This window comes from Rhinoderma darwinii, chromosome 6 (genome assembly GCF_050947455.1).
Source record: "Rhinoderma darwinii isolate aRhiDar2 chromosome 6, aRhiDar2.hap1, whole genome shotgun sequence".
Classification (NCBI taxonomy): domain Eukaryota; kingdom Metazoa; phylum Chordata; class Amphibia; order Anura; family Rhinodermatidae; genus Rhinoderma; species Rhinoderma darwinii.
The window spans coordinates 25776409-25798787 of record NC_134692.1 but is presented as its reverse complement, the minus strand read 5'-3'; the positions used below and the strand labels follow the sequence as shown (position 1 = coordinate 25798787).

General features: G+C 40.2%; 1 protein-coding gene across 6 annotated transcripts in view; it reads left to right on the top strand.

Annotated features, from left to right (window-relative positions):
• The window catches only part of RBMS1 (RNA binding motif single stranded interacting protein 1), a 250638-nt gene that overhangs the window by 158184 nt on the left and 70075 nt on the right, over positions 1-22379 (top strand). For all 6 annotated transcript variants that reach the window (XM_075829361.1, XM_075829357.1, XM_075829359.1 and 3 more), the window contains one exon: positions 5791-5966. In XM_075829361.1, coding sequence (XP_075685476.1) covers positions 5791-5966 — 176 coding nt within the window. The remainder of the gene's footprint in view (positions 1-5790; positions 5967-22379) is intronic.

Genomic DNA, 22379 nt, shown 5'->3' with positions numbered 1-22379 from the left:
ATATTTTAAAGATATAACCAGGTCTGTAGGTCTGAAAAGAACAGGTCAGTAGAGAAATAGAAAGTCGAGCTACATAATGACCTTTCTAAAGTTTGACAACTTGAAAAATGCCTGGATGCAAAGTGCTCCTCTATCACCATTCAAAATCACATGTCGCCTGTATATGCAGTATGAGAAAAAGTTTAATGAGAAGGTTCAGTGCCCTCTCAATAGTCTTTCTAAATTACTGACTGACGCCATTGAGTTAATCGAGTAGAAATTTGTCAAATTTGACGTGTAATTATATTTCCTTATTCCGTTAAGCTCTAAACATACATATTACTTAGTGTAGTACATCCAATCCGTGTGCTTTACGATTATATCTATTTGGACCTTGCTTTGACACTTAGATTTAGCAATAAAGTAAAATTTGTTAGGATCATCATAATTGTCATCTGGTCTCGATGGCCTCTGGCTGTAAAGGTTCTGTTTTTATGGTGAAGTGTGACACTTTAGTATAATGAATGAATCCTACTCATGAGACCTGCAACTTGAAAAATATTGCAATGTACAAATTGCTGGTTAAAAAAGTAAAAAAATGTATTAAAGAATATTCCTTATTGTATGTGAGAGGGGGGTTCTTGATGTTGAGAATGCACTGAGCTATTGCTTATAAGGTAATCTAAAATTTAAAGGGGTTCCCTTTGGACCATCACTTTAGAAGGGTTTTCTAAAAAAAATGAGCTGATCACAGGGTGTCCTGCTGCTTGGAGCCTCAGTGATTTGCCGATAATTCAGCAAGTAAACAATTCCTCTGCAGCACCACTGCAGGAAAAATGATGCATTACAGGGTGCCCCTTGTAATGCACAGACATGTCAGGTCCTCCAGAGAGAGAGATGTTCTATCTAGCCGTTCTCAAATCTGGCTAATTGATGGAAGACATGAATGAGAGACCTCTCCTTTGTTAACACATAATGGTCTAATAGGGTTTGGGAAAATGGTTTTCTAAACCAGGCAACCCTTTTGAGCTTGTTCATTGACTGTCTAATAGGGCTTTTCCAGTTTAATAATCCTCTTGCATGACAAATCTGATTATAGTCTGTGGTTCAACTTCACGGCATTGGTGGGGTTCCAGCTAATTTACCCCACCCCTCCCCAGATTATTTGACAGATGCATCTCAAGCTGTTAGAGATGACCATATACACACCGATTGTATACATCTATGTGGATAATTCACGCACTTCTGTTTGGATTCCATTTATCATTCTTTGTGTGTGTTTGGAGTTGAAAAATCTGTTTATGCCCACCTTTACAGAGTGGGATTTACTCTTTTGCATATACAATAGTTTAGTCGCTGGCATAATTTGACAACATTTGAATGCTATTGCAAGCTCCCTATAGCTTCATGTCAAACTGAAGATGCGGCAGGAACCTTGGTTGGTTGTTCCATTGAGATTTGATAAAACGTCCTTCGCATGGAAATTCTTCATTAGTGGTCTGCAATAATTTATTCAGGAATCTGAATATGTATTTCAAATGCATTTGTTTCCTAATTTAACTGACAAGTAGGCCTCTAGTAGCGGAAGGTACATTAGGCCTCAATTATCAAAACTGTCTAACAGAAAAAACTAGCCTTGTAGCCCATAACAACCAATCAGAACTCTGCTTTAATTTCTTGCACTGCTCTGGAAACCTGCAAGCTGCACTGTGATTGGTTGCCATGGGCTACAAGGCCTATTTTTGTATTAGACCGTTTTGATACATGAAGCCTGCCTACTGGGGCTAGGGTTGGCACCAGGCTAGTAAACCCCAGCATAGCCGGTATTCATACGTGTAGGCCTGTAAATGTAAAATACTTGTACCGGCAATAGCAAGTCTCCGTATTTATCGCATAATAGGACAGTGTGTGCGCAGTCAGGTTACTTCCTCCATTGCCAGGCCCACCCAGCTCTAGGAATGTCAGCAGCGTCATAACTGGTTAGGCTGGGTTCACACGACCTATTTTCAGACGTATTGGAGGCGTTTTACGCCTCGAATTACGTCTGAAAAAACATCTCCAATACGTCGGCAAACATCTGCCCGTTACTTTCAATGGGCTTTATGATGTGCTGTGCTGACGACCTGTCATTTTACGCGTCGCTGTCAAAAGACGGCACATAAAATACAGCCTCGTCAAAAGAAGTGCAGGACACTTCTCGGGACGTAATTAGAGCCGTTTTTCATTGACTCTATTGAAAACAGCTCCAAAAACGCCTCAAAAGAAGCCTCAAAAGAAGCACCAAATTTCATTTTCAGCTTAAAAAACGCCTGAAAATCAGAGGCTGTTTTCTCTGAAATCAGCTCCGTATTTTCAGACGTTTTTTGTTAAGCGTGTGAACATACCCTTATAGTGTAAGGGTATGTGCACACGCTAACTGCATTTACGTCTGAAATTACGGAGCTGTTTTCAGGAGAAAACAGCTCCGTTATTTCAGACGTAATTCCTCGCATTTTGCAAGGCGTCTTTGACGGCCGTATTTGTGAGCTGTTCTTAATTGTAATCAATGAAAAACGGCTCAAATTACGTCCAAAGAAGTGTCCTGCACGTCTTTGACGAGGCTGTTATTTTAGACGTCGTCGTTTGACAGCTGTCAAACGACGACGCGTAAGGCTGGGTTCATACGACCTATTTTCAGGCGTAAACGAGGCGTATTATGCCTCGATTTACGCCTGAAAATAGGACTACAATATGTCGGCAAACATCTGCCCATTCATTTGAATGGGTTTGCCAACGTACTGTGCAGACGACCTGTTATTTACGCGTCGTCGTTTGACATCTGTCAAACGACGACGCGTAAGTTGACTGCCTCGGCAAAGAAGTGCAGGGCACTTCTTTGCAACGTAATTTGAGCCGTTCTTCATTGAAGTCAATGAAGAGCAGCTCAAGATTTACGAGCGTCACAGACGCCTCGCATAATGCGAGGAGGAGCTTTTACGTCTGAAACGAGGCAGCTGTTTTCTCCTGAAAACAGTCTGTCTTTTCAGACGTAAAAGCCTCTCATCGTGTGCACATACCCTTAATGACAGGTCGTCGGCACAGTACGTCGGCAAACCCATTCAAATGAATGGGCAGATGTTTGCCGACATATTGGAGCAGTATTTTCCGGCGTAAATCGAGGCATAATATGCCTCGTTTACGCCTGAAAATAGGTCGTGTGAACCCAGCCTAAGACCGGGGGGCCCGGTGGGAGATTGCAGCAGGCAAGGCAGTAGAAAGCCAGAGACAGACATTCAGCAGCCGGACATGTGCACACTGCCTGCGCAGTCCTGAGATTCAAGAGCGGAGGAGACTAAATGAGTTTGGGTGCAGTCACACGCGGCAGATTTTCTGTGACTGAAAATCCGTTCAATTGATCTGAATAGATTTGTTTCAGCAGCAGGTGCATGGATTTCTACAGCTCAGATTATTTGAAGTCGCAGAAAATTTGAAGTCGAGCAGCGTCTGGACGTTATATGGGACGCAGTCACACTGCACACAACATCCAGCATCAGGATGTTGTGTGCTGCGTCACATATATGTTTGCTCTCACTGCCGGTTGGCAGGCAAATATTAGAAAATACGCAGCAACTTTTCGGATGGACTTAGCCACACAGGTTAAAACCGAACATAAATGCTGCCTAACTTTTAGCAGGAATAAAAAAAAGTTATAGATTAGTTTTATTATGTTTTGAGATGAGTGGCCTTTTTTTTTTTTCTTGCCATCTGGCAATTTGGATTGAATCTGAATCCCATAATAAGGCCCTGATGCTGCCCAACGTCAGGCCCTTGTAGGTGTCGCGGGCTGATTTCTTAAATTTATTTTCCTATAGCCTATTTGAATCTTTGCGATCATGGGTGAGGAGGGTGGCACTACAGGGGCGGTCTGTACCCTGTTACAACCCTGACCACAGAGTAAAATCTACGCCAGCTAAGATTTCTGCTACAATTTATGCCAGGTTCAGGCGTAAACTAGAAATGTGTTGGATTGCAAATGGGCTTGCCCGCTTATAGCCCTGCACACCCTTTTTCCCAGCACTTTGCGACTTTTCTAGATTTATTCCCCCCCCCCTTTGGGTTTTGTCTATTTGTCTTTTTAACTGCACGTAGTTTGAAGGTGTCTTTATAGGATTTGTTTGTAGTCCCACCATCCCAGCAGACCTGCAATTTCTTAGTTGATTTTTGCTTTTCTATTTCCCACCTTTTTGCCATTTCATGGTCTGTCGTATGGCGAGAAATAGGCCACTGCACTTTATTAAGGGGTCACTGACTGAATGATACTCATACGTTAGGTGCCATCTTAAGTACATTAGATCCTACCTTCTGGAATATATCCAGTCTTGCTTTATCCAGTAGACCATCTACTGTATATATTATTACATGTTATACACGTTTTTCACGACCAGCTTCCAGTAGCCTATTCGTCAGTGGTTTTGCTTTGCAGTCACGTAGTAATGACTTAGTACCAATGACACATGGCTTGCAGAAGTCAATTGAATTATTTTCAATTTGCAGGCCTTTTCTTCCCTCTGCTATACATAGTCCTCTGCTTGTATCTGTGACATTGTCTGGTCTAATGAAGGACCCTCTGCGTCTCGCTCATACGCTTTGCTCGTGTTAGAACAGAGATCCGGCTCCCTCACTTCCCAGCGACCATTGCTAAGTATTTCTGTATTTGGAAACCTTTAAAATGTGTGTGTGTGTGTGTGTGTGTGTGCTCTCGTTTTAGCTCTGAGAAGGGTATTGCTTTTATAGAGTGGTACACAGTGTTTTCATACACGTCACGTTGTATCGCCGATCATATATCATTTTCTTCATCTCCACTACTAAAAATGGTACATGACTCATTTACGCTTTCTCTTTATCCTTGCAGCCCTTATAGAACTATGGATGGTTTCCAGCTATGGAGTGTTAAAGAGAAGCTGTCACCTCTCCTGACATGTCTGTTTTAGTCAATAATTATATTCCACATGAAATAAAAATTCTGGAGCATTGTTTCTTAGAACTCTACATTGTGCCGTTCCTCAGTTATCCCTCCTAGAAATTTATGAATGTATTGACAACTGTGTATTACCAGTTAGGGGTGTGTCCCTATACAGATTGACACTGTCCAATCAGTGCAGACAGTGAGACTGTGTAGGGACACACCCTTTTGACAAGGGGAGTGGTAATAAACAGTTGTCAATATATTCATACATTTCTAGTAGGAATAACAGAGGAACAGCACCACGCAGCCTTAGATGAAAATCTGTAACCAGCAGCCATCATGTTAAGGCCTTGTTAATTTCTTCCAATGAGCCTATGGGTGCACAGCAATGCATCAGTTATGGACCAAAATGGAAGGCGATGCTGCAAGATACTGCAACGTACTGACAAGTCGCCAACTTCTATGCGCTCTTAGCTCGTTTCTTCTCCGTGGGATAATAAGCACATTACTTTTTGTCATATACTAAGAGAGATTGATTGTGTACTTTTCTGCTTAGCGGTGTTTACAGACAAATTGCCGGTATCATTTTTGATGTTGTAAACAGTCGGATACACTTGTGTTTGATAATATTTGTACAATATTGCAGTTGACTTTGTTGTTTAATTGCCAACCCATGTGCCCTATAACCCCAGCAATGCGTGTGCGTGTGCGTGTGTGTGTGTGTGTATATATGTGAATATATACACCCATATGCTAAAAACTGGGAATACTTCTGTTGGGGTTTACATTTGACACTAATGGGAAAGGGTAAATTGAATAAAATGACGTTTCGGATTATGTAATAAATAATATTTTTGTTTTTTCAGCAACCCATTGTGCCTGCTCATCCCATGGCTCCTCCAAGTCCAAGCACGACCAGCAACCACAACAGCAGCAGTAGCAGTAGCAGCTCTGGTTGGGATCAATTAAGCAAAACGAATCTGTATATTAGAGGACTCCTTCCAAATACCACAGACCAGGACCTAGTCAAGCTCTGCCAACCGTAAGTATCCCAATAAGTTATGATTTGTCGAAGTCAATGTATTCGAATTCATGCCATGTTGACTGGTCGTTTGATGCAGTAGTAAAATTACCCATAGACGTTAGATTGTTCTCCGCAGAGCTCATTTTTTTTCTCCCCAGTGAGACGAAATTGTCCACAATTGCCAAGGTACTTTTGCGTTTCTGGACCACATATTGAGGTCTTAGAACTGTCGACCTTGAGAAACGCGTGTGTGTGTATAGTTGCCAACAGAAGCTCCTGGACTTAACCACGACATCCATACGAAATGGGTTTGGATTTTTCTTCTGATGATCCCTATGGTTTCCCTAGGAGACAAGTAACCTAAAAAGTCTCTGGTTCCAGTTACCCACTCTCGTTGAAAGATAATTGAGAGATTATTGGTGATAATTGTCCACTAAAGATCTTCTAATGCTCGTGCATCAAATGATCGTGAATAATTTTTTTTCATTTTTTTCTTTTTACACTGGTCGCCCAGTACTAATCTGAATCTGGTCCCCACACTGTCCCTTTATTACAGCAATGATTTACATTGATCACTATGAAAGTTATGTGTCTAATGCAGATGCAGAACTCTATGGCCGCGTTCCATGACTCCAGCGCTACTCCGAACCCTGTACCTACATTAGGTGTTAGTTTACACGTCAATAATTTTTTCCCAGGCTGCGAGTTATGGAAACACTTACTGTGCGCTTATAAGTCAGAGGGTGGTTCCTCTCAATGCCACATGTTTACCTGGTCTGTAGACCCTTGCACGGCCTTACAAAGCACCTGTTCTTCCAGATTTGGTTGTCTGAATTTCTGTGCTTTTATTCCCAGTCTGATGAGGTTATATACTTAAAATATTTTACTACATAAATATGAAACCAATTAAAGGAAATATTTCTTGGGCTGGTGCAGGAGTTTGCAAGTTTCTGTTCTATAACCCTATTATTACAACTTTCTACAACCGCAATTTTAACGGTAAATTATAGATGTAAAGTTAAAAAAAATAAAGTGGTGGTACTGGTGGTGGTACAAATTTATTGGAAAGACATTTTTTTTTTAACTTCTTGTGAAAGGGCCCAATTTTTTGGGAAAAAATAAAACTTAACCATGACATGAAAATTGACTTAATTTTTGTGAACTTGTAAGCTTCATTCACATGAACGTAGCCCACCTCGGACGTGAAAAACGGCAGTATTCCAGTTTTCCGAGTTGGACCCGTGCGGAACGCGTTGTCATGGATTCCCCACAGACTACAGTCTATGGAGGGATGCGTGACACACAGGAAAATAGGACATGTCCTATTTTTCAATGGAACGTTCACATGCTCGATTGAAACAACGGTCGTGTGAACAGCCCCATTGAAATGCATGGGTCCGTGTGACGGCCGTTGTTTTAACGGCCGTCACATGGTCGATATTCACGTTCGTGTGAATGAGTCCTTAGTAGTAAAAAGTTAAGAGTAGGGATTCAATGCTAATCGGTAAATCTGCTTCCTTGTAATTAGCCCTAATGTGCGTGTGTGTATTTGGCCTAAGGGAGAGCTCATTTATTTTGTGTTGGGAGCAGTAACTGAGCAGTGTGAGAACCTTTTGTAAACTGCTGAGAAATATGTTGGTTCTTCTAATTAAAAGATATCAAAGAGAATTTTTGCTGATTTTGTGATATTTTGGCAATCTCAAGTAGCATTCAAAAGCAACGTCAATATATACATATATATATTATGGAACCTATAAACTTTACTGGGGACCTAAAAAAAACTTGACAAACTTACAGTAATGATGGCACATTTTAAAAACATATGGTTAAGTGAGGCTCAACCTACAATTTGTTAAGGAGAGCCGTCCCCTGCTGTGGTTTGGTTTGTGTACCCCTCACTTGGAAAGGAGTTGTTTTTTCAGTCATTGACAACTTTTTTTTTTGCGTAGCGATCTATTTTCTAACGTCCATTTCACATTGCTTATACACGGCCAAACTGATCGTGTTTGTCTTTTATAAATTATTACCCAGAACTTTCTAGGAATATTTACATGTATTACCTTCCCTATGATGTCCTAAATGATCATTAAAGGGGTTGTCCACTTTGGACAATCCGTTTATGTTGAAGTTGATTTAATGGAAGAAGAAGCTGATTCCAGGGTATTTTTTGTTTTTTTTACTGAGACCCTCAGTGATCAGCTGTAATCTGCAGGAGAACCTGGCTGCAAGGGTTCAGTTTTGCTGCAGCGCCACCACAGGAGAAATTAAACATTTACATAACGTCTGTTGAAATCAATGGGCTGTCCAGGTAATTCATGGACCTGCTAGGTCCACAAGAGACAGAGGTACTCTTTGTAACCGCCCTCCACTCTGGATAATTGATGGAAGTTCTGAACAAAGGACCCTCCCTAAATCTACTCAGAATGTCCTAATGGAATATTCGAAAATGGGTTTTCTTAAGTGCAGGATAATTGAAGTGCTGTCTGATACTTTCTATTCTGTACACCACATAATACATTATAGAAGGATGTGTGTGGTCTGTCTTCAGCATCTCCCTACAGTCAGGATATTTGTCCAGTTGCGTGTATGTGTGCAGAAGTTAGAAAATAATCAAATTGTCAGGAAATATGACAAATTAAAGCAGCATTCCGGGTTTTGTTTGTGTCTATAACAGATTGTAAACTGATGTTATTTACATGATATGAATCACTAAATTAAAAGTTTTGTGGCTTATTGTAAACCCACATAGGAAGAGTATTTTGTTTTGTATTTTATTTTTTTATACGCTTACTATGATTTGCTTGATTTTTCTATCATTTAAAAAAAAATAATGGTGGACTAAATCTGTTGGATTTTTTTTTTGCAATGGCTGCCTAGAATGTAGCAGATTGTATGGGTATGTTCACCCGTGTAATTTACGCCACAGATTTTTCTTTGAATAATTTTTTTTGCACGTTTTTATGTGTTTCAAAAAAATATTTCTCTGTCATTTAAAAAAAAACAAGCCAGATACACCACATGAGAACATAACCGAAGGTTGTCTACCCACCCTCCCCCTTCAATATTTTTTCTAAAGATTTTTAGAGGCAGCCGACATAGTGGTGATCATAATGTTTCAGCAATCTCCTAAATTCTGAAGAAAAAAATTAATAAAAATTGGTGTGGTTACTTCAAGCGTCGAATGTGATTTAGTTTTCTTTCGGTTTCGTTGGAGTGCAGAAGGCAGCCATTTAGTTTGCAGGTTAGTGATTTCAAGGCATTGTTATGTCTTCGGTGTATCTGGTCTATGTGAAAACAATATATATCCTTCGCAGAAGTGAAACTAACGTTTCCCTCCCGGATACGGTTTTACAGTTTCACTTCTCTTTTAATAAATCTTGTGTCAATAAATTGCCTTCCCCATGTATTGCTCAGTCATGTCTTATATTAAATTCGTAGATCAGATTAGTACGTGGACTTGTACATGACCGGTTTCCAGCTCTGATTTTTCTAGTTCAAGATGACCTGTTACCTTTCTATTTTTAAGGGTGTTGTCTCATCAAGACTATCCTTTCTAATATGCCCTATGGGCATCCTAGAGGAGAGCGGGCTCTGCTCAGTATGCCAACCTATTAGCAACAGTAGGGAGCAGGTCTTGTTCTGGCGGACCCCACCTATCAATATATTACTTGGACTGCCTTTTTTTTTTTTTTTCAATGGCGTTCATGTAATGCTACTTTTTGGCCACCACACAATGTACTAATGGTCACCGATTCTGTCGACCATTATGGCTGATCACCAGGGGTTTCAGAAGCCAGACGATCAGCTGAATGGTAAAGGAATACAGACTGGAGAAATACACCACGCAGCCCTTTTCCCCTCCATAAACGTTCCCAAAAAGATTTGAAACGAAGTAATATTTCAGCCATCTTGCATTACTCTGTACAAACTGGCAATGCCCTAGGCCTAGATGGACAAGCCAAGTGTCCAAAGCAACCAGATTCTATTTATTTATTTATTTCCATTGCTTATGTAGCGGCAACATATTCCGCAGCTTTGTACAGAGACGGTTATCTCTTACATCAGTCCCTGTCCTTAATGGGGTTCGCAGTCTAATGTTCCTGTTTTACACACTAGGTCCAATTTCATAGTCCATTAACCTTTCGGTATGTATATATTTTGGGAAGCCGTAGAAACCAAAACCGGCACAGGGAGAACATGCAGATGTTGCCCTTGGTTGATTTGAACCAAGAACCTCAATAGCGACAGTAGTAATAACTGAGCCACCGATCGGCCTAGCTGCTATTTTATAGTGCAGATCATAAAATTGGGATTTAATGGGTGGGCAACGGCAATACCGCTCTTTTTTTCTTTTTCCATAAGCCACCTATGTCTTATAATAGTTTTTGTTTTGTTTTTTACCAAATTTGCTAAATATTGCAGAATTTTGCCTCATTTTTCATTCCTAAAAGTCCAAAGCAATTGGGATTAATGAAAAATTAGCTCATAGACCGTCTACAGCGAGTGACCTTGCAGTTTGTCTAGACAGAGAATTACGATGTTATATCCTTGCTCACATTTGTGAATTCATTTTTTTTTTTTTTGCCGTTCTTTCCATTGCTGAAATGATGATAATTTTTGTTTTTTAATTACAAGATCATAAGGGCTTATGATTAAAGGGACAGATACCCTCGCTCTGTCCTCTCTACAGCACTTCACTAAAGCAAACAATAAATCCACCATAGACTGAAATGACAATAAAAGAAAATTAGTTTTCTCAAATTATAGCCGATCATGTCAGGTGCATAATAGACAAAGAAAGGCAAATAATCTCTGCGACTTTTTAATCAAACCGTTATCGGAAGGGTATATTAATGGTAGTGTCATTTTTATGAGGAGGCTTTGAAAAATAAAATAGCAAGTTTTTCCTATGAAAAGTCACCATATTGTAAATTTTGAATGTTCTTTATGCACAAATTTTGCCCCCAACAAGGTCTTGACGATTGGTGATCTATGAGCAGATTTTATTTATATTTAGTATATTACAGAAATTGACATCCAAAAATGTATTCTATTTTTTTTTTTTTTTGAGGCAGCCTGGTGGCTTAGGGAATTTAGGTTTAAATCTGGCCAAGGACAACATCTACATGGAGTTTGTAAGTTCCCCTTGTATCTACGTGCGTTTACTCCCACTCTCCAAAAACATACAATAATAGATTGGCTTCCTATGAAATTGGGTTTACAATCATACTTCCCAATTTGGCGGATTGTAACTGATGTGAGTAATAATCAATGTGCGTTTATGCGGAATATACTAGTGCTATATAAACAACAATAAATAAAATAAATCTGCATAGATAAATAGTTTAAAGACAAGTTTCTGGCTGCCAGGAGCCACCACTAGGGGGAGCTTAGATCACAGCAGTTCTTACATAGAACTTAATAACCGTATGCAGTAAGCTCCTAAGCTCCATCTAGTGGTGGCTGCAGGCAGCCCAATTTTTTGGCATTTTATTTTGATCATGTAAAGGATATGGCGTTCTGTATCAGAAAAATAGAGCTTTGACCTCGATAAATATGTTAAGAAATTAATCCACACAAAGTTTTGGACCAAAGAACATTTAAGGTGGACAGAAGTCTAACGTGTATGGGCAAAATAGGTTTTGTCCTGTCCAATCCTTTGCTCCCCAGGGAGATGTGGTATTTCTTTGTTCTATTCTAAGGATCAGTGAAACCTTTTTCTCTGTAGATGTTTCTAATGTTTGCAATGAGAAAGCTCTTGAGATACAGAACAGTAAGCAGGTTATAGGGGAACTTGCTAGTAATTCAGTATCATGTTAACCTTTACATTTTCCTTTAAGAACTTCCCAAAGCAACTAGGATTTGAAAATAAAAATAACTCTCTCAGAAGCGGAAATTCCACGTTCTAGTGTAGTTTAAAGGTCCTAGAATGATTGAAAAAAAGTGTGGGAACCACTGGCTTTGCAGTCAAGAGTTAAAGGAGTTGTTCAGGATTAGAAAAACATAGCTGCTTTCTTCCCAAAAAAAGAGCAATACCTGTCCACAGTTTGTATGTGGAATTGCAGCTCAGCCCTATTCACTTCAATGGAGCCAGGCTGCAATACCAGACACAACCCATGGACAGGTGTGGCACTGTTTTGGCAAGAAAGCAGCCATGTTATTCTAACACCGGACAACTTTTTTAAATTGTATTATGCACTTAATATAAGTATGAAATCTATGGGTTGAAACTGTTTCTGCAAAGGAGAACCTTCTTTTTTCTGTATATTAATATTAAGTAGTGTTGGCGCAAATGTAATTGTTTTATTTATCTGGAATACAGGTCTCTCGTAATTTTTATATTGCATAGAAAAATTCTGATAATCTGGTATGGACAGGATCATTGTAGTCCCAGATTATTAAAAATTACACCTGGTTTGTAGTAGGGTTTTTGCTATCTTCCTCCTTAACATATCAATAATATTCACACCCGTTCTCAATTCATCATACCAAGGCCCGAGGCCACATTCCACATTAAACAACCTGCTGCTGAACCAAAGAGATGGACAGGTAATTTCCTACTAATTTACCATTTTTGTCACATTCCAGATTAGAGAGGTTTCCAGACCAATTAACTGTGCAATTATGCAATGTTTATGGCCCTGAAACGAAATGTACACACATAGTTGAAGAGGACCTGTCACCTCAATACTTGCATGTCCCATGATATAACAATTCTGGAACATATTTTCCTAGAACTCCATGTTGTGCCATTCCTCTGTTATTCTTCCTAGAAATTTTATGAATAAATTGATAACTGGGTGTTACCATTCCCCTTGTTAAATGGGTGTGTCCCTATAGTCTTACTCTTTCAGCACTGATTGGACATTGTCAGTCTGTGTAAAACACCCCTTCCCCCAACTGGTCAATTTATACATTGCACAATGTAGAGTTCTAAATAAAGATGCTCCAGAATTTTTATTTTATGGAAAATACAAGTATTTTTGAAAAAAAAAAAGGCATGTCATGAGGTGGCAGTCCCTCTTTTTAAGAGGATGTCTGTTTTTATAAACTTTTTGGGTAAAAAGCTCACCCAACAATAAGCAGATTACATGGTGTGCCACTGCTGGAATCCCTGGCAATCCGCTGTAATCTGTGGTGAAACCGGTGTTCAATTTCCTTACAGCGCCACTGCAGGGAAAATTAACCATTACACCATTCTCATTGAAATCAATGGGCTGTTTGCATAATGCACAGATGTGTTGGGTCCTCCAGTGTTAGATGTTTTTTCTCATTTCCCTTCTCCCTGGCTACACAATTTCATCCTCAAATAAGTTAATGGTCAGTTCATTTAGTTTAGAAAAATATGAACACTTTTTAAAAAAAAAAAAATTTCAAGGTTTATCTTTGCGCTGATCAAAGCCCCCTCCTCATATCTCCTAGTTCATATGACACCAAAAGGTCTTGCTTTACAGTGTTTCTTTCTAAAGGCCTTTTTACACTGGATGATCGGCCGGTGCAGCGAGCGCCGATCAACGAGACATCGTTGATCGGTGCTAGTTTCCTCCTGTTACAAGGAGCTATGGAAGGTGGATGAGCGGTCGTTACTCCGATCGCTCGTCCCCATACCGTTATTATCATGTCGGCAGCGCTTCTCCCTGTTTACACAGGGAGATGTGCTGCCGACAAAGATATTTTACTTTTTTAAAACGTTACGACCAGCAGATGATGGAGCGTTTGCTCGTTCACCTGCTGATCGCTGCCCTGTTTACACAGGACAATTATAGGCAACGAGCGTTCTATGAACGCTTGTCTGCCCGATAATCGCCCTGTGTAAAACCCCCCTAACAGTCGTCATTGACTTCAGGTCTATCTGGTGCGTTGTGAGTCACAATCCTCAGGCTCTTATCAGGATTGAGCAGAGCTGCAATAGACCGCTATCTCGTTTTTATGGCCAACCTAATATACGTCTTTCCTGTGATATAAAACAAAGAATAGAATGGCCATCTAATTGTTTTATAGAGACCACAAAATGAGGCCATGATCCTGTAACGTTAGGGTGGACATATGAGTGCACTGCAGGTCAGCCATTATTAGGCAGATGTCTCACCTGATCAGACCAAAAAGATAAACCTGTCTCAAAGACTCTATTTTTGAATCCATAACAAAATTGGATTGGGATTGCAAACATTTTTCCAACCCCATCAGAAACACCCATTATATCTCCTCCTCCACTCTTCTGAGTGACCATGTTGAGACACCCCTCTTTGCTTCAACCATTTGCAGAATATAGGCTGCCATTACCAACCTTGATACTTTTCATGATGCTTAAAAGGCAGCCATAAGGAATGTAATTTTGCAGCTGATGATCTCATGAATTGTTCCTACAAAGGACTGATTTTGGTAATTGATATATATTCAGGAATGATTAACCTCCAAAGATGGAGCTTTGGAAAATAAAATTTTTCATGGTGTTGGTTTCCACCTTGCTTATTAAAAACCATAAATCTATGATGAATACCAACTACCTTCTTCCAATCTGTCCTCGCTGGAATTGGAAGTGCTGAAGGCCCTTCTACTGGGAAGCCCTGAAAGCCCTAAATGTGAGTGAAACATAAGGACCATCTGCTGATAGAAATTAATAATTACAATGAGAATCTCTTAAATATTTAACAATTTTTGTTGTCATAACTTGTAATGATGGCCCTTGGAATATTAAGAAACTAACTCTACAAAGGAACATTGCACTATATGCTCCTCTACAAATAGCTTAGTCTCTTCTATATGGGACATCTTGAGAATTCCCGAGCCTTCACCCTATTTACTTAGGCCAGCAGATGTTCTGCTGGAATAGTATATTGAAGCCCCCCCCCCCCCCCCCCAGGGGCCAGTGCTGGTGACCTGACCATGTAGCGCTTGTCTGATCCAGTGTTGCTGCAAAGCTTCCCTATTCATCGCCTGTTTGCTCAGCTGAATAAAATGCCAGCTCTGACCCGCACATTCACTGCCTCCCTCACCGCCGTCCCGCTACACTTTTTATTATGCTTTTGTTCGAGACAAAAAAAACGGCTGTCAATCTCTCATACTGTTACATTTGTCTTTTGGTCTTTCAGGTGTATTCATGAGACTGTTTAGAGTGGATTCTTCACTGTAAAGGTTACGAAACTCCCTGCTTAATGTTCCCGACTTCCTTTTGAGTTGCTTAGTTTTAAAGTGGCAATATTATTCTGCCATTCCAACCAGGGTTTAGCTGAACAATTATCTTTTATTGTGATGATCAAATCATCTTGAGAGCAAATAAAATTGTCCAAAAATGTATTGGATTTAATTAAAAATTATTCTTAACCCCCCCCCCCCCCAACCCCAATTGTAGCATTTCACAAAAAAACACTGAAAATGTCCCACTCTAGACTATGCAAAGATCCTTTTTGCAACATAATTAGTTCATTCCAATGTTATCATACATCTCTAGCTAACTTTTATGATTATACTATCAGAATTACTAGTTTTAATTGTTAGCAGATCTCTGCCAGATCTTGATACAAAATATAATCAACAAATGAACAGCATCGGAGGTTTTTAGCAGTTCAGATGCGTGTTTATTGCGGGCTTTAGGGCCTATAACTATATACAGCTTTATTATGGAGTTCAATGTATAAGGAGTATGCAGTAAGCCCCTAAGCTCCCCCTAGTGGTGACTACAGGCAGCCAGAGTTTTATCATTTTACGCAGGAAATTTGGAGCTTTAAAGTAGATCCACAAGTACAAACACCTATTATTCGTTATTTTGGACACGTTATCTTGGTAATGCACATATTTAGTAGAGTTGGAATATCTGAGCTCCTGTATAAGATCAGAGGTGGGTCACCGTATGCAGCGACTTGAATTGAAGGTTGTGACTTTGAGATGTGCAGTTTCTTATTCTCCATAGAAATCTATGGAACTGCACTACTGTCCACTTTTCTTGAGTGCCACTTTGGCGCAACTGTGTTAGACCACACAACAGCGGCCGGTAACTCCAGTGTCTTGGTGGCTGTTGTATCAATATTGCATTGACTTGCACACATGGTGACATATCATGCTTGATTATGAAATGTGAATGTCGTGCAACAACTCCTTCCATGTTGTAAGACACAAGGGTTCAGCTAGTTCTTACCTAAATTTTCTGACATCTCCGTACTTAATGCGAATTGTTTGTTTTGAATGGGATTTGTCTACGGATTCTGTTGTGTGATCAGTTATTGTGATACAATATTGTTGTATATTCTGTTTTCCAATAAAGTCGTCTCATAGCCAATACTGTGCTTGGGTTTATGTTTTTTGCATGTTGCTTTATCACTGCAGTGGGTAGAAGATAGTCATTTAATTGGATTAAACTAGGACAGCTGCTGGTTGAAAGTAATACAATTAGAGATATAATTACCCCTGCAGACCATTGTGCTGTTTTAGGATGGAGCATTGAATCTTCATAATGCAACAAAAGTCTTGCCTGATTATTGGATTTCACTATATTATAGGAATAAAGGTCTCTCTGTGGTAATGTTTGCTGTCTAAGTTCATGTCTCCTCCATACTGAGACATTTGCATAATACATTTGCGCAGTTTCACTGTGATTTTGTCATATATCATTCTGAAGACTTGTGGCTGGAAATTAAGACTAAATTACAGCAGATATCAGTGGGAAAGAGACTGTGTAACATCTGTCCATCTTTTAATATATTTACCAAAAGAAAGCAAAGAACAAGAGCTGGCGCTGAGTGAATGTATATGCTCACCTATCGGTGGTGTTCTGATGGGCACTACTTCCACAGATGCTGCCTTATAATAGGTTAGTAAAGGATCTGTGGCTAGTCCGTCCCTGCCCCGGGTCTTGTTTGAGAGGAGTCATCCATGGAGAAGAAAAAAAAAATGGAGATTGTTGCCCACATAAGTCCACGAATCGTCAGGAGTATTTCAATTTTTCTTGATTTTAGGAGCAAAAAAACTACGTGTTTTGGGGGTTGGTACAAACCTGAAATGTGTCACTTATGCATCTGAAATAAAGAAAATTTGAAATACTCCTGATGATCCGTATACTTCTGGGAGCCGCGACAGTGATCTTGTCCATTTTTTTTTTATTCTCTTCTCCATTTTAACATCAAGAATAGCCTTGCACGCTACCCTTTTCTTGCCGTCAAAAGTGATGGAACCCCCCTAGCGGAGGCTCTGGATGGGAGTGTGAACAGAGTCTTAGCTCATAGGAATAAATCAGGTTCTTTCAATATGTAATTATTACATCTGGAATTGAGTTGCCCATAGCAGAGTCGGACTAGAGTTAAACCTCTAGCTTTTGTCCTATTCCTTTAGCCAAGGGGTTTTTGAAGAGCTTTACAAAAGAAATATGCCCGCAGGTTGCGGTATGTGGAGTATACCCACTTGTGTGTGTTTTTATAGCACCGTCACCCTCTCCCCCTGTCTTAATGATTGAGCGGCTTGAGTAAATATTGTTAGAATAAAAGGCTCTAAATTACCACTGTGATAGTCAATGACATTTAGTAATGTTTCTTCAGGGACAATTAAATTCATCTGTATCTGCCGAAACTGTTCTTTACCCACGCTACCCCCACGAGTGCCTGTACTTAGTTATTAATGGAAGACCCTAACACCCCCAACTCCTCCGGTCTCTGGCTATTATCCTCATATATTATTTATGACTTTATGCCTTTAGTGGACAACCAGGATCTTTGTTGCATTATTTAAAGTGAAGATATTGATTTTCTTATCAGAAGCACCCATTTGTTTAAAACCATAGGAAAAAGAAAATCTATTATGTAACTGGTGTACAAAGACTAGGCTAGGAAATGAATACACGGACTCTATGACCCTTTAAAAAATAAATAAATTAAAAAAAAGTAGATGCAACTGCAGATTTTCCATCCGGTGCTTCATCATAATCATTTATTATTATTATTAGGCCCTGTTCACACTGAGTTTTTTTGCAGGCAGAAAAATCTGGAGGCAGAATTTGATCTGCTGGCTGTGTTTTGTTTTTTTTCCCCATGTTTTTCACCCTCGGCCATTGACGCTAATGCAAGTACCACAGCAAAAAATGCTGCGAAAAACGCTCAAACTAGTGCTGCAGGCTTTTTCTGCCTCCCTTTGATTTCAATGGGAGGTCAGAGGCGGAAACCGGCTGCTGTTATTTCCGGTGATTTCGGCCGTCTTTTGGCACGGTTTCCGCATCAAAATCAGTGCGAAAAAACTCAGTGGGAACTGACCCTTAAAGAGTAACTGCATTTTCATCAAACTTTTGATATGTCATAGAGATATATCAGAAGTTTGGATCAGTGGGGTCCCCTACTTAGACCCTCATCATTGCTGAGATAAAGATGCAGAAGAGCCCAGCTGAGCGCTCTGCATTTTTGGAGGTGAATGACGCTCACTGTTGGGCTGAAGTCATCTTGCATAACGTCTTTGTGAGCCCCGTCACTGATGAGTAGTGCCGAAGATGCAGCGCGCTTAGCTGGAGTCTCAACACCCGGACCCCCACCGATTCAAGATTCTGATATGTCTCATACCAAAGTTTAATGAAATTGCAGTTACTCTTTAAATATGGTTTCCCTACAGCGCCACCAGAGGGGAAATAAAGTAATAAAGACTTCACGATGGACAATCATTGAGTGGGTCCTCCAGTGTGGGAGAGATATATTTTTAGCTGATCTCTCCTCTGGCTAATAGTCTAGTATGGGTCCGATACGGGGTCTATTCACTCAGAATTATCTAATGGGGTATTATTTGAAATTTGGTTCTAGAGGGCAGACAATCCCTTAATAGTTATTCCCATGATTCTTTGCTGTTCAGGAAGAGAATTCTGTGCATTGCAGTATATTTTAGAGCTAGAAACCTTTCTATTTTTTTTTTTTTATTCTAAAGTCTACAAATTATACAAAAACAATGTTTCTTGTCCCTTCCTCCACCTTACCTTCTCGGTGCATCAATATCGTGGTCAAATATACACCTTAAAACACCAGGCAGGAGGCTTTGTTAGCAGATAAATTATGTCTGTGCAAAACCCTATGTTTGCTTTGTGCACTGCCATCCGAAAGCAAGCAGTGTTCTAAATTTAATTTTACTCTCGATGATTCACAGCCCAGGCATAAAACCTGCGTGGAAGGAAGATGGGAACATAAATAACCTGGAGCACAAGATTTCTAATTAGAGTAATCAGATATACTAAAGAAATGGGAGTATACATGACACACAATTGTGATTCTGCCTACAAATGACGAAAGGAGGACATGTTGTTTTTTACCAAGTTTATTTAAGTCATTCATTAATTCATTCATGTAGTTTGTCATTCAGTCTCTCCCTTCTTTGTTTAAACGTCACCTGCCACCATAAATTCAGAACGTGTTAGAGAATCTGTCACCGGCAAGAGGTATTGAAAATACAGTTTTCGATATTATGTATTATGACAAGTTTTATGTAGATAAAACATAATCCTTATATGACGAGAAGCTAATGCCTAAACTGGGTACAGTTGTAGCAAACACTCTGAGGGATATTAGTTGTATACAGATTTTCAGCCTCTGGGTATAAACATTCAATGACAGCAAGCAGAAATCTTGAATATTGTGAGGATTTCAAATACTACCGTATTAGAAATATCTAAGTTAGGCTCCATTCACACGAGCGTGTCCGTTTTGCATGCGCAAAAAAACTGAGCGTATTTCCTGAATTTCATGTCCGTGTGCCATCAGTGTGCGTTGCGTATGGCATCCGTTTTTCACATCCGTGCAAGCACTTCTTTCTTTTTCTCTGCATTTCTCAGCAACTGATGTGTGAAACCCGGACAGCACACGGATGTGGTCCGTGTGCTGTCCGTGTTTTTCACGCACTCATACACTTCAATGGGCGACCACGTCCGCAAAAACGCAGCAATATAGGAGATGCAGTGAGTTTCATGCAACGGACACTCGCTGCATGAAAACTAACGCATGTCTGAATAGCCCCATTGAAATGCATAGGTTTGTGTGCTGTCCGCTATTTTAACGGACAGCACATAGACGAGGAACACGCTAGTCTGAATGAGCACTTAATGTCCTCCATTAGAAAAAGTTGAGCCTAAATAATATCCTTAGCTTGACGCATTCCAAGATGTGCAAATTTGGAATCTGCTCACTTAAATCATAGGTAACCTTTCAGGTGACTTTTCAGACTAAGGCTCTAATTGATCATGATGGATCATAACAGATCTGTCGTGGCTCATGTAAAAATGGAAATTGTGACGCAAGTGTGAACAGAGATCATATGTGTGTACATGAGGAATAACACGATTTCTAGCCATTATATGACTTGTGTTCTGCATTATTTAGCAGTTTTCCCCTCTGCAGGCTCTATCTCTAATGCTCCGTTGTCTCTGAGATAGCAGTTAGGCTCCACACACTATCATGTTGTCTATACACTGCACACATAGAAGAGGAGAATCTTGCTCTCCTATATCTATCACATATATATAGAAGCTGCTGCAGCATGGAAGACCTTATACAGCAGTAGTGAGCAGTGTAGCTGTGATTCCGTATTGTGAATCCTGTACTGTGTTGAGATATAACACTTACCAGGAAGCAGAATCAGCAGCAGCGTCTCTGTGTGTCTCTCAGCGTCTCCCTCACTCTATCCTCCACCCTCCCCTCTCCATAGACTTCTATGGGAAGTTGTAATCTGATCCCTTAGTGAGCTGATAGTCCGTCTGGTCATGAGATTTACATACAGAGTCACTCATCCTCACCCCCTGAATGGGATCATTGGTCCGTAGGACCCTAGCTAGGCATTGCATGACCCAGATATATAATAGGGGTGACAAAAGGCACCCCTGTCTAGTTTCGTTGCTTATGGTAAGTTGGGCTGAGAGCGACCCATTAACGGCGAAGAGCAAAGAGCTTGATCACTTTTATTGTTACATCATACCAAAGGGTGAGCATGTCAGAAAAACGCATTATAGCAGCCAATTTTTTTTCTAAGGCCTCATGCAGGAGGCTGTACGGTGTCACACAGCGTCCCGTGCTCAGTGTGCCACCATACGATGCTCCGTCGGGGATATTTTCCACCGGAAATCAATGTTTTTAGGGCAGAATACCTCTGTAATAAGCTTGCAATACAACATGCCATAATATTTTACCTGCTGGTTCCGAACCGAATTCATTGGAGATACATAAAGGCCTCATGCACATCTATAGTTGCCCTATAACCGCTCCATATAAAACAGAGCTGTAATATGGCCATGTGCATGAGGTCTCATGCTGATGATTTTTTTTTATCCTTAAAATAAAAACATTTTCCGTCCTGATATGTCTCTGACGCTCATACCAAAAATGAAGCATTAGGACGTAATTTGATTGCGACAACCATTTCTTTTTTTTTTCCGTCTCCGATGCCAGCTTTGTCTACATTTTACCAGAATACCAAAAAGAGCAGCCCTGGCACTCGTGGATTAAACAGTTCCAATATGTAATGAGCCGCAGACCCGCTACACAAAGCATTCTATAGATGTGCAATTGTACAGTTTGTTGTCCATGTTCAGGGTATTGAACGCCTTTTGTTATTCATTGTACGGCTAGCTGACACATTTGTGTCATTCAAGCCATTCAGTGTGTTAAATGTGTACACTTCGGTGGCTCACTAAATACACACTCGAGGCTTGAATAGGCCTATTTTGCAGTGTTTGTGTTTGATTGACAAAGAGCTTTGGTACTGGCAATGTTCTGTAACCCTTTCAATGTGATCGCGTTAAAAGAAATTAAATAGCTAATTTACTCTGCTGTCACCAGCTGCAGAATGTCCTTTTCTCTTTCTGTAGTGGTTGGATGTCATTTTCTTTGAAATTCTGGTGAATGAGCCGTTTCCTAAAACATGGTCTAGCTCGGAAAATGGGAAATTCACCCTGATTTCAAATTGATATTATTGTTACTTGATGCACTATGCATTATGTAGAAAAGCAAGAAATAAAGTTGATTCTTGTGCTATAAAATTCCATTAGTCTGGCATCTGATAGCATTTCTGATAGACCGACACTTAAAGAGGCTCTGTCACCAGATTTTGCAGCCCCTATCTGCTATTGCAGCAGATCGGCGCTGCAATGTAGATTACAGTAACGTTTTTATTTTTAAAAAACGAGCATTTTTGGCCAAGTTATGACCATTTTTTTAGTTATGCAAATGAGGCTTGCAAAAGTCCAAGTGGGTGTGTTTAAAAGTAAAAGTCCAAGTGGGTGTGTATTATGTGCGTACATCGGGGCGTGTTTACTACTTTTACTAGCTGGGCGTTGTGTATAGAAGTATCATCCACTTCTCTTCACAACGCCCAGCTTCTGGCAGTGCAGACACAGCCGTGTTCTCCAGAGATCACGCTGTGACGTCACTCACAGGTCCTGCATCGTGTCAGACGAGCGAGGACACATCGACACCAGAGGCTACA